Source organism: Eumetopias jubatus, unplaced genomic scaffold, assembly GCF_037043125.1.
Source record: "Eumetopias jubatus isolate StellerSeaLion01/CBP00866 unplaced genomic scaffold, mEumJub1_p1.0 scaffold_8, whole genome shotgun sequence".
NCBI lineage: Eukaryota > Metazoa > Chordata > Mammalia > Carnivora > Otariidae > Eumetopias > Eumetopias jubatus.
In genome coordinates, this window is record NW_028274814.1 from 116,457,520 (window position 1) to 116,471,559 (window position 14,040).

Here is a 14,040-nt window from a genome sequence, read left to right on the forward strand (position 1 = left end):
GTAGACTTTGAGGTACCTGCGGAACATCTAAATAGAGATGCCTTTTATTACGTGCTAAAGCCACACCTTACTCCCTGGCTGTGGAAGCCTCCCTCAGGGAGACACGTCACTGGGGACTGGCACTAATGTGCCAATGGATCCTATATCCCTGTCTTCCCCCAGCGCTGGGGCAGATGACTGTTTCTGTGGCAAAGAACCAGACGATGTTTCTGGGGTGTTGCATGAAAATTACATATGCTAAAAACACTTGGTGCTGGAAGATGCCCTCAATGAGGGTCTCACAGGAACAGAAAGCTTTGGGGGCAACAAACACCAGGTTTGAATTCTAAGTTAGAGAGAGAGAGAGAGAGAGAAAATGTGTGTGTGTGTGTGTGTGTGTGTGCGTGTGTGTAATGTACTCCATGACTGATGCATCTGGCTGTTTTTTCCGCAATATCTTATTCCAACATGTAGAAGGTAAAGACAAAGATGAACTCATTTTGCAAAACTTTATTTCAGGGAAAAAAACAACAATAAAATCAGAAAAGATAATCTTTACTAGTGGCAACAGATCTCCGGCCGCTAAGCGGTCTAATACAGGAAATGCCACACCCTCTTCACCCTAGTCCCACCAAAACTCTGCAAACAAATTCATAAGGATGATGACCTAACACTGAATCACTCAAATTCACTTTTTCTCCACCAAGAAAACTCATAAAATGTAAAATCTGTCCATCAATTAATTCTCTATGGCAAATAATTTCAAATTCTCATTCTACTTAAATTTTGAGATATGTATCCCATATAACTTAGCAATTAGCTTGGTATCTAAAAATATTTAAAACCGTTTTCTGTTAAGGAATTCTCTTTTAAGATAGAAGCTGGTGGGCGCCTGGGTGGCTCAGTTGGTTGGGCGACTGCCTTCGGCTCAGGTCATGATCCTGGAGTCCTGGGATCGAGTCCCGCATCAGGCTCCCTGCTCAGCGGGGAGTCTGCTTCTCCCTCTGACTCTCTCCCTCTCGTGCTGTCTCTCATTCTCTCTCTCTCTCTCAAATAAATAAGATCTTTAAAAAAAAAAAAAGGTAGAAGCTGGTATAATGCTTATATATTATTAGTATTAGTTACCTCATTAGTTACCTGTATTAGTTACCTCATTTCACTGGTTACAGTCTGGCTGGATGTCACTTTTCTACTTCTACAAATGGAATGTTCTGGAGTTTATGTCTACATTCCCCTTTCAGTTCTAACATGGTTCAAACCTTTGAGTCTACTTCGCAGCACTTTGCCCCACACATTGAGAAGCACATGCCCTCGGTCCAGGGAAGCTGAAGTCCTACTAGGAGATCTGCTGAGGCGGACTGTGACTCGGACTGTCACAGGAAGAACCAGCCTTGTTGTGTCCTTCAACTGTTCATGCTCTGGAGACCAAATACCAGGCTGGAAGATGGTTCTTCACTGATGTTCTGTAATCATGAGCTTATTTAACAGCCTTTAGGACCTCTCCAAACTACTGGCAACAATCTTGTATCACAGGCACTGTAAAAAGTTCATAAATTATCACTCTAAACCGTTCTTCGTCAAAGGTTTATTGGGTACAGAAGACAACACACAAAGGACTGGCAAAGCACTGTGTTGTAGGAATCCCAAACACACAATTTGGCTAGGCACCCTGCAGAAGCTGACCGCACCCGTGTTCAAGGCCTCAACAGGTTTACGAAGACTGAGCTGCTCTCCAGTATTCATCTCAGAGGTAGAAGCCAGCAAAGTGGGTAAAATGCAAGTTCTGCAATTAGATCTGGGTTCACCAGATCCTAGCTCGACCATTTCCTAACAGCCACAAGACCTTGAACAAATAAACTGCCCACGCCTCAACTTCCTCATCTGTAAAAATCAAGCTATAATAGGATATTATAAGGATTAAGGAGACAGTGCATCTGAAGCGCTTAGTATTGCACCTGGGTTATAGTAAGGAATTAGCACAGGTTGGCTGTTAACACTGTTACTGCATTCTTCTTTTCATTGGTGTTCTGTCTGCCTCCTTACAGAGGAATAATCAATAAATACACTGTTTTCCTTCAAGCAGCAACCCCCACCCCCCAATGGAAGCAGTTGGATCATGCATGGATCATATATCCTGATGTTCCTTTTCTAAGGCATGTAAAGTCCTCGTTCTGATTCACAGAACAGTGATTCATGGTTCTATCCCGTCTCGCTCAACCAGCCCTCTCCACTGAAAACATAAAAACACAAAAAAGAAACAGCAGGGCTGAAAGCTGCAGCCTGTCCTAAGTCAAGACATGGACAATTTCCATCCAGAAAGATCAGGATGATTTCTGACCTTAAGAGCAGCCCTGAAAATTCAGGCCATGGGTCTGAAGCGAAACACATCTTACAGTCCAACTTGGTAGCAGCTGTCTTGGTATTCAACAGCGGATGTGACAGGCAGGTGTGCTGGTGGCAGATGGCAGTTTGTTCTCCTCTGAAGGGAGAGCCGGTGAGCCTGTAGCAAAGCACAGCTCAAAATACACACACCCCACCAATCTATCCAACCGGAATTTAACAAAAATCGGACTTGAGACACTCATCATTATTCACCGTGCTTTTAATGAACTCTTTAGAATAAAACAGATCACTGATTAAAAGTGTACTCACACAGCCCTCCGCTCACCACTTCACCAGGTCAGGGGCCCCCGGAACAGAGGTCTGTGCCCGCTCACTCTTGTGCCTCCCCAGGAAGTGAGCAGGCAATCATCAACTTATTACATCACTACCCAACCATTTCCACTCTGAGACGAGCTATGACAACCTCTTCTCCCTGACTGCTTTTGGCCATTACTCATCATGTAATTCAAGGTCTATTTCCAAACCACAGAACACTTAATGATGAACTACAGGTAGCCACCATGCCCAACACAGGTTTCACTTCAGATGTTAGAGACCTCTGTGCTTATTACCATTTCCTTCTATAAAATAGGAGGGTATTTCCTGGGGCCACAAGTATAAATAAAATACAATCACCAGATATTAAGCTTCCAGAGAGACCAGGCCGTCTGTTCCATTCACCGTTATATTCCTGATGCCTACAGTGGTCGGGAGCATAGAGAAGGCGCTCAGCAAATATTTGCTGCATGAATGAAACCTCTTGTTCTCAAAGTGCCAGTGTCTACAGTTTATAAACATGTAAGTGACAAATATGTAAACAGTCAATGTGATAAGGAACATCTGATGGAAGAGGGACAAAATGCTAAAAATGCCCAAGCAAGTCTATTCTAGTCACAAGCTTAGCAGTCTTCCCATTTTCAAGCTTATGACCACTTCTTATATAGTAGCAACAAAAACAGCTACCATCTATTGAGTTCTTTCTGGGTACGTGTTATTTTATAGATGTTACTGCATCTGTTCCTTGTAACACCCCTGGGGTGTAGAAGAGGAAACTAAGACTTAGAATGATTACAGGGTCCGTGGGGGCACGAGTACAAGATCTGTCGTCTGGGGGCTAGTGCACTGAAAGTGGTTCTCTGGGCGGAATACTCTGGTCCTTGCGGGGAGGATCAACTGGGGCTGATGAAATCAGAGAGCAGTGAGGAAGCTAGTGCACCATCACCAATTCCGGAGGTCAGACGTGGCTAAACTGAGGTGGGAGATGACTGGGGGACATGGGGAGTAAGGTACCAAGTCCAGAGAAAAGTCCAAGAAAGACCCAGTGAAATGGCCGACAGATGAGAGATGAGGAAGCGGGAAGCACTCAGGATGACTAGCGATTCTGATTAGCAGTGGTACCAACAGAATAAGAAAAAAAGTATTCACCTTACACAGGGATAAAAACATCTAACCTTGAGTGCACAGGACCGCTCTTTGTTTTGGGTTTTTGTTTTTTTTTTTAAACAAATGCTCTCTCGAGATCACTCCCAGAAGCAGGGACTATTATCACCTCTGTTACAGATGGGGAACTGGAGGCTCAGGAAGGTTAGACCTTGCCCCAGTGCTCACTCGGCTGGGAAATGTGAAGAGCCAGAATGTGATCCAGGTCACCTGATCGGAGAGCCCCAGCTGCTGACCATTATCCACAGGTGGCTGAAGGTGCCATTTTAGAACATTTAAAATTAGAACAGACATTTGATTCACTAATTAATAAAAACCAGTTAATATATAGGAAGCGGACTGCCTGTATTCTTAAAAAGATGACAGGCTTTAACTATCTAGGGCATGAGAAAAAAAAAGTAGGATTCGAACTATGCATGCTCTTCCTTTTAAAGTAGGGGATATTATTCTGTGTGTCGAGTTAGCATGCACCATTTCTGAGTTTTACCCTGACGAAGTTTAAAAATGTGAATGATCCTGGCTTGTCAGCTTAAGAGATAATCACAGAATTCATTAGTTATATTACATTTTCACTGAGGGGAGGGAATCTAGGTTAATCCACCTGGCAATAAAAATAGATTCCTGCAACATTAAAATAGTACACTGCCTCATTATTATTCTAGTCTCAAAGGCTTAACCAAACTCAGCAAGAGAGATGTGTATTTTTCCTGTTATCTCAACAGGTATCAATTTTGAACTTAAAAATGACCATTCAGTAAGCAAGAACTTGATCTCTTGGAGTCTTAGCCTCTTCCTGGGAGGAAATTGCACAGCACCTCCAGTTCTCATTAGAGTATTTTTAGGTGAGCTAATTTACCACACGAGTCCACAAAAGTGTTCTTTTAAAATCCTATACTAGAGGGGCGCCTGGGTGGCTCAGTTGGTTAAGCGACTGCCTTCGGCTCAGGTCATGATCCTGGAGTCCCAGGATCGAGTCCCGCATCGGGCTCCCTGCTTGGTGAGGAGCCTGCTTCTCCCTCTAACCGTACCCCTTCTCATGTACTCTCTCTCTCTCTCTCCCATTCTCGCTCTCTCAATTAAATAAATAAATCTTAAAAAAAAATCCTATACTAGATGGTTTATTGCCAAAGGGAGGGTGACATCAAGAAATTAAACCTGAATACTGCCTGATGTTCTCCTTCTGCATCACATATTTTCTGAGTGTAGGAAGAAGTACGTCTTTATAGCTAGATCTAAGAGTTCCACAAAACAGGAGCTAGAATCATCTGAAGGGAGAAATACTTTCTGCACAGGAAAATTGTTGGTACTTTCCCTTCATTACAGCAGGCTTACTGCAGCCTTAAGAAAAGACTCAAAATTACATCGGCCTCACTTGAGAAAAGTTACAAGTTTACAAAATTCCCTCCAGTTCTACTCCTTGCCATCTGAACAGTAAAATCCTAAAAGCAGACAGTCAAGAACTTTAAACAGGGATCTCAGCATCACTGCTACAAAACATGTAGTCACTGTCTGCTAAAGTTCTAGCCCTCCTTGGTCTGAGTTTATCTAGTTCTCACTAGATTTCATTTGTCCAATAAGCTAATTTAGAATAATCAGTACATACAATGTCTAACTCAGGTTTAATACACAGTCTATTTAAAAAATCAGGTGTCTCGGGGCACCTAGGTGGCTCAGTCAGTTAAGCATCCGACTCTTGATTCCAGCTCAGGTCATGATCTCAGGGTCGTGAGACCCAGCCCCAGGTCAGGCTCCACGATGGACACGAAGTCGGCTTAAGATGCTCCCTCTCCCTCTGCCCCACCCCACCCCCAAAATCAGGTATTTCCATGCTAACAAAACAAGGTAGTACATGTAACGTCATCGGTAGAATTTTAAAGAAAGTAAGCAACTCCCTTCACGTAAGGTTGTGGTACTTCAACAGAAAAGGGATATATAGAAATGAAGCATTAGCAGAACCAGCAGAGACAAACTAAATCTACAGTTTAAATTACATGTTTGCTTTGCCACTTTCCACCTAGGTAGCTAAGGTATGAACTCTATCACTACCATTTCACAGATTATGAAGAGTGAGTTTTGCAAAGTTCCATGAGTCTTACCAAATCACCTAAATGAGCTCACAATGAGCCACCCATCCCTCAGAGATTACTAATCTTGTTGTTTACACAAAGATTATCACAACTGTGACAAGAGAAACCAAGCTTCCAGACTTCTTTCAAGTCTGAAATTTCTTCTGTCAACTGCAACATTAATAGACTCCTCCAATTACAAATGCATTAGAAAACGATCTTCACCTTTCTTCTTCGCTAACTCTATGTTAACTAGCAACAATTTCTAACTGTAGGTAACCAAAGATCTTTCACCCATGTTTTCTTCCAAATGGCAGTTTATGGTTATTTTCATAACAAACTGTTATGAAACTTTTAAAGAAAATGCAAAACTTATGGTGCGCACTCTGTAATGTATATATTTGTGGAATCACTATTCTGCACCCCTGAAACTAAATATAACATTGTATGTCAACTATAGGTCAATAAAAAAATAAAGTGCAAAAAAGAATTCTTTTGGGGAGTAGAGGAGAGTGGAGTGGATGCAGTAACCTCCACCAAGTAAGTTTAATCTGTAAAAATTTGAACCATGCTGTTAACTCAGTTAACAGATACTAAAGGAAAAAGGGATAACAGGGCCTAGTTACTTCACTTCTGGGATAACTGATTAGTTCTCCGAATTACGATTAAACTCCCAAATCCCGCACTAGGGGCTGAGCTGCATTTGTCGCTCTTGCCACTTTGCCCATCCAGTGGTCTCTGGATCTTGGGAGACGGCAGGCCAGAATTTGCGCAAAACTCTAGCTGTGAACTTTATACCGGGAAGCTGACACTCAAATGCTGAGATCTCGAGCAAGCGAGTAGTTAGCAAAGAGCACCTCCAGGTAGCTTCGCCAGAACAAGTTCCAGGGTGGAGGACGTACTGCTTCTCAAAGGCACTTCAATCCGCCGAGGGACTGAACAGCCCAGGAAGGCAAAGGGACCCCCGAGCCGGCGGGGGCCTCCGCTCCCGGGAGGGACCGGCGCCCAGGCTGCGGCCTCCGTCTTTATTTTGAAGCACTACAGGGCCCGTCTCTGCTGCTTGCTCTGAAGAGCTATTTTCGCCCACAGCCAAAATCAGCAACGGCAAATTACACTGCAAACAATGGAGAGGGCGCCCGCTCGGCACGGCTAGCAACTCCAGGGCTGCCGCGCGAAGGCTGACTTTCCGCTCGAGCAGAGCCGGGGCAGCCGCCGCGCGAGACCGGGAAGCCCGTCCGCCGCCGGCCCGCGCCCGAAACCCCGAGGGCTGCGGAGGCGCGGGCAGCACGCGAGGTCAGGAGGGCGAGCGCGCAGTCCCACCGGGGCCGCGGCTGGCGGGATTCCCTCGCGTCCGGGCACCGCGCGGCGGGCGCTCCCTGGCGGAGGGTGGCGGAGCGCCGGGCCGTCGGGGACCCCGGGCGCCCGGGTCCAGCAGGCGCGCGGGGAACCCAGCGGCGGCGGAGGGCGGGGTCCGGCGGGCCGAGCTCGGCTCTGGCCCCGACCCGGCCTCCGACGCCCCCCACCCCCTCCCCAGCCCCCTCGGCGCGGACCCGTGGCGGGAGGGACCCGGGGAGGGAGAGAGGCAGGCGGCGAGAGACGGGCAGCGAGAGTTGGCGAACACCGGAGCCAAAGCCCACCCGGCCTCGCCCCTCGGCCCGGCGGCCCCCCCACCGCCGCCCCGCCCGCGCCTCTCACCCGGCTCTTGCAGCGGTGGTGCCGGCCCGGGTCGGAATAGGTCCGGTCCACGGTGAGCGCCGTGTCGCTGCCCGGCATGTCTGCGCTCGCGCCGGCAACTTTCCCGTCTCTCCCGGCCGCCGCGCGGCGAGCCGCCGACCGTGCTCGGGCTCGCCCCGGGGGCCGCTGCAGCTGCTGCCGACACTTGCGCGGCTGCCCTGCGCCGCCGCCGCCGCCGCCGCTGAGGGTGGGGGTGGGAGTGGGGGTGGGGGAGGCGGGGCAGGGACGCCAGAGTCTCCTCCCCCTTCCCCTCTCCCCGCCTCCTCTTGCCCGCTCGCGGGGGCCCAAGACCCTGCCCTAGGTGCAACTTCTCTTCCTCCCTCGCTGAAACTTGAATCCACACTCTCCCACACTGGCTTCGTTTGCCTCAAAATTTGATTGACATCTACCCTATCTGTGGGCTTATTTGTATGTTTATGATAAAAGATGGATTTTTGGCAAGATGTTGAGGCTTGCCTTAAATGCTTTCTTTTATGCTATTTTTTTTATTCAACATGCACTTATTGGGCATCTACCATGGGCCACACCCTGGGGCGGGGACCAGAGATTTTTTTTTTTTAAAGCCCATGTTTTTCTTATGATCCCGCTGAGCACAGAACACATTTCCATTTAAACAAAGGTCTATGGAGGTGTGTAGTTTAATTTTGTATATGTGGTTCCTACTTGGAAGTCAATATATATATCTTTTCCTTTTAGTATTCTCTGTTTCCAGTGAACAGTCCCTGCTCGCAAGAAATCTGGGGTCTAGGGGCTCCTGGGTGGCTCAGTCGGTTGAGCATGTCCAACTGAGATGATGATCTCAGGGTTGTGAGATCAAGCCCCCAACTAGGGGCTACACACTAGGCGTGGAGCCTGCATAGGATTCTCTCTCTCCCCTTCCTTCGGCCCCTCCTACCCTCCCCCGACACCTCAAAAACAAATTTGGAGTCTACAAAACAAAAGACTGACTAGTGAACAATTAAATATGTTACCTAAGCCAACATTCAAAACACCTGCTCTGGTTATGAAGGTTGTACTGGTGGGAGACTGAGTTAAAATCTTGAAATTGCAACTGCCCCAAAGAGAACTTGAGTTAGAGGGCCAAGTAACAAGCCTAGAAGGAAGGAGGCATATGATTCTCCCCCTCAAAGGGTTGAGGGGGAGGGTCTTGCAGGCAGAAGGAAAATACTGAGCATAAAACCAAAGGTCTGTTTGGAAAACTTCACCAGTTTAGGGGGTAGCTTCAGGAACAGGAGGACACAAGAAGAAAAGTATGTGGAGACCACGTGGTTGCCTGGCTCTACTTTCGCGGAGAGGAAGTTCAGCCTTATTCTGTGGGTGCTGGGCAGCTGCTGGCGATTTCTGAACGGGGAAATGACAATATTAGGATGGAAGTTGAAGGACATCTATCTGATAGCCGTGTGAAACCCTGATTAAAGATGTGTAAAGGACACTGGTTAGAAGACCACTGCAAAAAGAGAACCACCTAAATGTCCTTCAGAAGGAGACTAAATAAGTAAAATATGATCCATCCACCCAGTAGAGGATTAAGTAACTGTAAGAGAGTGAAGCAGCTCTTTATCTATAGCTACAGAAATATCTCCAGCATACATGGTTGAGAAAAAAGTAATGTGCAGAATAACATATGTAGTATCCCACCATGTATGTAAAAACAATATATGTATATGCTTATATACACATAGCGTATTTTTTCCAAGAGGATAAACGAGAAATGAGGGAAATAGACAAGAAACTGTTGGCAGGAGAGGGGCCACATACTAGGTGCTTCAATTTATACCTGTGAATGGATGAACAAATTACTCCCATGAGCAGCCCTCCGGAGTTCAAGCCTGACTCTTGGGGAGGGGAGTCACAGTCGTAAGTGAGCAAAGCAGTAAGAACCATTCCAGTAAATTCAGAGAAAGCCACTGACCACGGAGAAATTCCCTAGGAACTCCGAGATGCAACTAAAGGTAATATAAAGGAGTGGATGTCCCCAAAGAGCCAAAGAAAAGCTACTGGACTGTAAAGACAGGTGTCTATGTTCATCTAGAAAACATGGGCTCTGCTGAGATTGGGGAGACTGGAGCAGAATCCCCACAAAGAGACTTGAATATCAAAGGAGAACAGTTGCTGCCAGGTGGTTGGACCAAACTGACCTTGTTCATGTGTTGTTATATTTAAACCTGGGATGGGGGTGCCTGGCTCACTTAGTCAGTAGAGCGTGTGACTCTTGATCTTGGGGTTGTAAGTTCAAGCCCCACCGTTGGGTGTAGAGATTAGTTAAAAATAAAATCTTTAAAATTTTTTTTAAGAATAAATTTGGGATAAAATGGAAGCCACATGCCTACCTAGGTAGCTAGAAGAAAGGAATGGGAGATTTATTTTTCACTGTATATGCTTTTTAAACTTGAATGCTTTAATTGTGTGCATATATTAACTATTCAAAAAGTAAAATAAAAAATATATTTTTAAATAGAGGGTAAAGTTATTAAAATTTAAGAATAGAAAGCTCCATATAGTCCTAAAACCACTCAAGAAATGAAATCAACAGTTTAAAACACCCCCCAACATGCCCTGCCCCCCAGCTCCCAGTAGAAGACACAACTATACCAGCTCCAGAGAGTTTTTCAGGCAAGTCCTTCCAAAGCAGAGCAGAGAGATATCGTGTGTGTGGGGGGGGGGGGGGACTTAGAGTGGCCAGAGAAGACCTCCATGATAAGGTGACATACAAGCAGAGACCTGAGAATTAAGGGAGCTAATATGTAGATAAATGAAAATTTCAGACAGAAGGAACAGCAAGTACAAAGGCCCTAAAGCAGGAACATTTTGGGAACATTTTGGGAGTGTTCCCTCAAAAAAGTGAGGAGGCCAGTAATCACTGGAAAGACAGTAGATGAAGTCAGAGACATTTCAGAGACCTGATCATACAGGAAAATTATTTAGGCCATTTTAAGAACTTTGACTTTAATTCTGAGGTACACAGAAAGATTTAGACAAGTAGTGGAGTGGCATGCTCTGCCTTTTCACTTGGGGAAAAAAAAAATGCCTACCTCACAGCATACACAAAAATCAATGTCAGATACATTAAAGACCTGAAGTAGAAAAAAACACAGCTTTTAAAACTGCCAGAAGAAAATGGGATAAATATCACTATGATCTTAAGTCATCAGAAGCAGGTCACAAAGGGCATAAACCATAAAGATTTGACTACATTAAATTTTTGAACTTCTGCTTATGAAAAGAAATAATAATAAAATAAAGATAAGCCACAAACAGAAATAGAGTTAAAAGAATCACTATGGATGAATTTCACAGTCAATTACTAAGAAACAAACAAAACCCAAGCTGCATGAAAGTACATGAAGATTCCATTCGTGTAAAGTTAAAAAAACATGAAGAATAAATGCCATTTTTATGAGAACAAAGATTTATAACTGAAACTATTAAGAAAGGCAAGAGCTTGAAAAACACAAATTTCAGGGCAGTATTTATCTCTGGTGGGGGGATGAATGATTCACTGGGAGAGAGGTATAAGATGATAAATAAGGCTCTATTTAACAAATGACTATTGGTACACTGACTATGTGTATTCATTCACACACACAATGTTTCCAAATACTTTAAAATTTTAAAGGCAGCAAAGACTCAAAGGACAGATGTGATAATGGCATCCTTAATCCTGGTATTTAAATCAACAGTTGGGGTATCTGCTCAAATAAACAAATATAAGAGCACATTTATAAGTGTTAAAGCTACTATAGTATAAAAGCAAGATTGTCGGTTACTATTAAGTCATTATGCCAACTTAATCTTACAAAGATCCATTCTGAAAATCTATCAAAGTCCATCTCTGGGCTCTCCCCCCTCATCTACCTGATACCCATTTTTTTCCAGCTCGTTAAGGCTATAGCAAGTATACTGCGCAGGTGTGTTTGTGTGTATAATATGTGTGCGCACAACTTTAGAGAGGCCACACCTAAGTGAAGTCCCTGACAAACCAAGGTTGGGCTTTAGAAGGTGTGTCAGTGGGCACATACTTTCCATTTCGATACTGCCTTAGTGTTCCCTAGTACTCCATCCTGGAAATGCTGACCCTCAGTGAGAACGATCAATTAAAACTTCATTAGGCTCACTTAAATGTCCATTAGCTGAGGATGTCCTTTTTTAGGTCACTTACTTCATAAACTAGTTAACCAAAAGCTGCTCTATGGGACATTCATACAAAATAGTATTTTTAAAAACACAAATTAAATAGCACAAGAGCAAGCTCCCCCCAAAAGAAAGATAACAAGCAGAGCTGATCACCATTTGGCTCTCCTACTGGGAAGCAGGACCCAAGTAGACCCTGTCTCTACCTTCAGAAGCAACGCCTAGGATAGTGTCAGTGCCTGAGAGAGAAAACACAAATGTTTCCTGTCAAGGTAAGAATTGTCTGTGCCTTGGGGTGCCTGGGGGGCTCAGGCATCTGCCTTCGGCTCAGGTCATGACCCCAGCGTCCTGGGATCGAGCCCCACATGGGGCTCCCTGCTTGGCGGGGAGCCTGCTTCTCCCTCTCCTTCTGCTGCTCCCCCTGCTTGTGCTCTCTCGCGCTCTCTCTCAAATAAATAAATAAATAAATATCACGCTTTAAAAGTCATAAATGCCCCCTTATCAATAAGGAATACAAAGGTACAAAATCTAGGGTGTAAAATAAGAATTTACTTCCAAAGTGTAAGCAGCCCCGTAAGGCAGCACATGCTAATAAGCACCGAAGAAGTAGGTCGGGCCGTCGGGCCTTCTGAGCCGCAATAAAGTCTGGGATGACCAGAAAAGGCTTAATAAAAAAGAGGTAGGATTACACTTGACTTCTGTCGCACATACTTGTTGTTTTTGCCTGCCCAGCATGCAGCCCTTTAGTCTCAACAACAGTGGCTGTATTTTTCTTTCGGGCCCTATCCAACAGCCACCCTCCACGTTAAGAGGTTCAGGTAAGGTGCACCACACCCCACATCTGCCTACAGGAAGAGGCACTCGATCCAGCCTGGGCCAATCGGAGGCAGTCGCTGTGGCTTGTGCCCGGACAGGCGCCTGCCCCGGTCGGAGCCCACAGCAGTCATCCCCGAGGCTTGCCGCAACCACTGGGAAAGAGCTGTGTCCTTGCGTAGGCCTTGCTAAGCTGGTGCAACGTAAGCCTGCTGCATTGGTGGGCCCCCTGGCCACCACACAAAGACAGCCCCCCAGGAAGAAAGCAGAGCGATGAAAGCAGAAAGATTCATTACTGAATTATGAGAGGACTAGATCCAGCTCTTCCCATTATCTGTTTCTGCATGACAAATCACCCTGAAGTGTATTAGTTTACAACAGCTCCCATTCATTTGCCGGGGATTTTGCAATCTGAGCGGGCCTCCAAGGGGCGTAGCTTTTCTCTGCTCCCCATGACGCTGCCTGGGGCTGGAGAATGCAGGATGGCTTCACTCATGGGGGGCATGGGGGGGCTGGAATGCCGGGCTCTGGCAATTCTCTGTATTTTTTTAATAAAATATTTTTATATTTTTATAGTCTCGTGTTTCCAGGGTTCCCCTCTCTCCATCAGGGTAGCTGAACTTCACAGGGGGCCTGGCTTCCAAGAGAGCCAAAACTAAAGCTGGCAAGCCTCCTAAGGCCCAGCCTGGAACTGGCAGGTATCACTTCCGTCAAACTGTATTGGTCAAAATGAGTCAAAAGTCCAGCCCCACAGGTGCCTGGGTGGCTCAATCGGTTAAGTGTCTGAGTATTGGTTTCAGCTGAGGTCATGATCTCGGGGTAGTGAGATAGAGCCCTGCATCAGGCTCTATCGAGCTGGGCACGAAGCCTGCTTAAGATTCTCTCTCTCCCTCTCCCTAGCCACCCCCCCCCCACCTTGCCAATCTCTCTCTCATAAAAAAAAAATAAAAAGTCCAGCCAGCTCAGAGAGGAGAAATTGTACCCATCTCTAGATCGAAGGAGTGGTGTGCACATACAGATATGAGAGAAACTGCTCGTTACCATCACACCAGACATAGCTAGACCCCCTTTCCAGTTATATGAAAAAATGCTTTGCTTTTTTTGCTTAGGCCAGTTTCAAGAATCCTGACTAACACAGCATTCAATGCTGGCTATGAGTAGAAAGAAGACAAACAGAAGGGTGGCATTTCAAGAGAAGGCAACAAGTGTGGATAGCCTGAACAGAGGCGAGTGAGCAGAGGACTCCAGGGAGGGCGCAGCGTTTCGTCAGGTCACTAGCTGGACAGCCTTCCTTGGTCAGTCCATGCCAGATGACCTTGTGGACTATTAATCTTAGTCTATATTTCTCATTTTAAAACAAAAGCTATAATATCTTATCATGCTATGTGAATATTTTATGTGATAATTTATATGTGCACACCCCAACCACTAGATTACAGGTTACCAGAAGAAAAGGAGTATGCCTCTTAGGTAAATGTGTATTTTCCTGATGGTC

General features: G+C 45.6%; 1 protein-coding gene and 1 long non-coding RNA gene across 6 annotated transcripts in view; both read right to left on the reverse strand.

The window, feature by feature from the left end:
• TMCC3 (transmembrane and coiled-coil domain family 3) overlaps positions 1 to 14,040 on the reverse strand; it is a 276,456-nt gene that overhangs the window by 78,370 nt on the left and 184,046 nt on the right. For 3 of the 4 annotated variants that reach the window (XR_003609629.2, XM_028105450.2, XM_028105448.2), the window contains exon 1: positions 7,563 to 7,749. The exons of the other annotated variant lie outside the window; for it this stretch is intronic. Coding sequence is in view for 2 of the 3 variants with exons in the window: in XM_028105450.2 (XP_027961251.1) it covers positions 7,563 to 7,640 (78 nt within the window). In the remaining variant the exon portion in view is untranslated. Of the gene's footprint in view, positions 1 to 7,562; positions 7,750 to 14,040 lie in introns of those variants that run through there. 4 annotated transcript variants of the gene reach the window in all.
• On the reverse strand, positions 475 to 3,397 carry LOC114211003 (uncharacterized). 2 transcript variants are annotated; one of them, XR_003609630.2, is made up of 3 exons: positions 2,632 to 3,397; positions 2,318 to 2,479; positions 475 to 1,515 (listed from the first exon to the last, which is right to left on the reverse strand). It is a non-coding gene; the product is annotated as an uncharacterized LOC114211003 (long non-coding RNA). The 2 variants fall into 2 exon arrangements; XR_015768781.1 differs by having other exon boundaries at positions 2,318 to 3,397.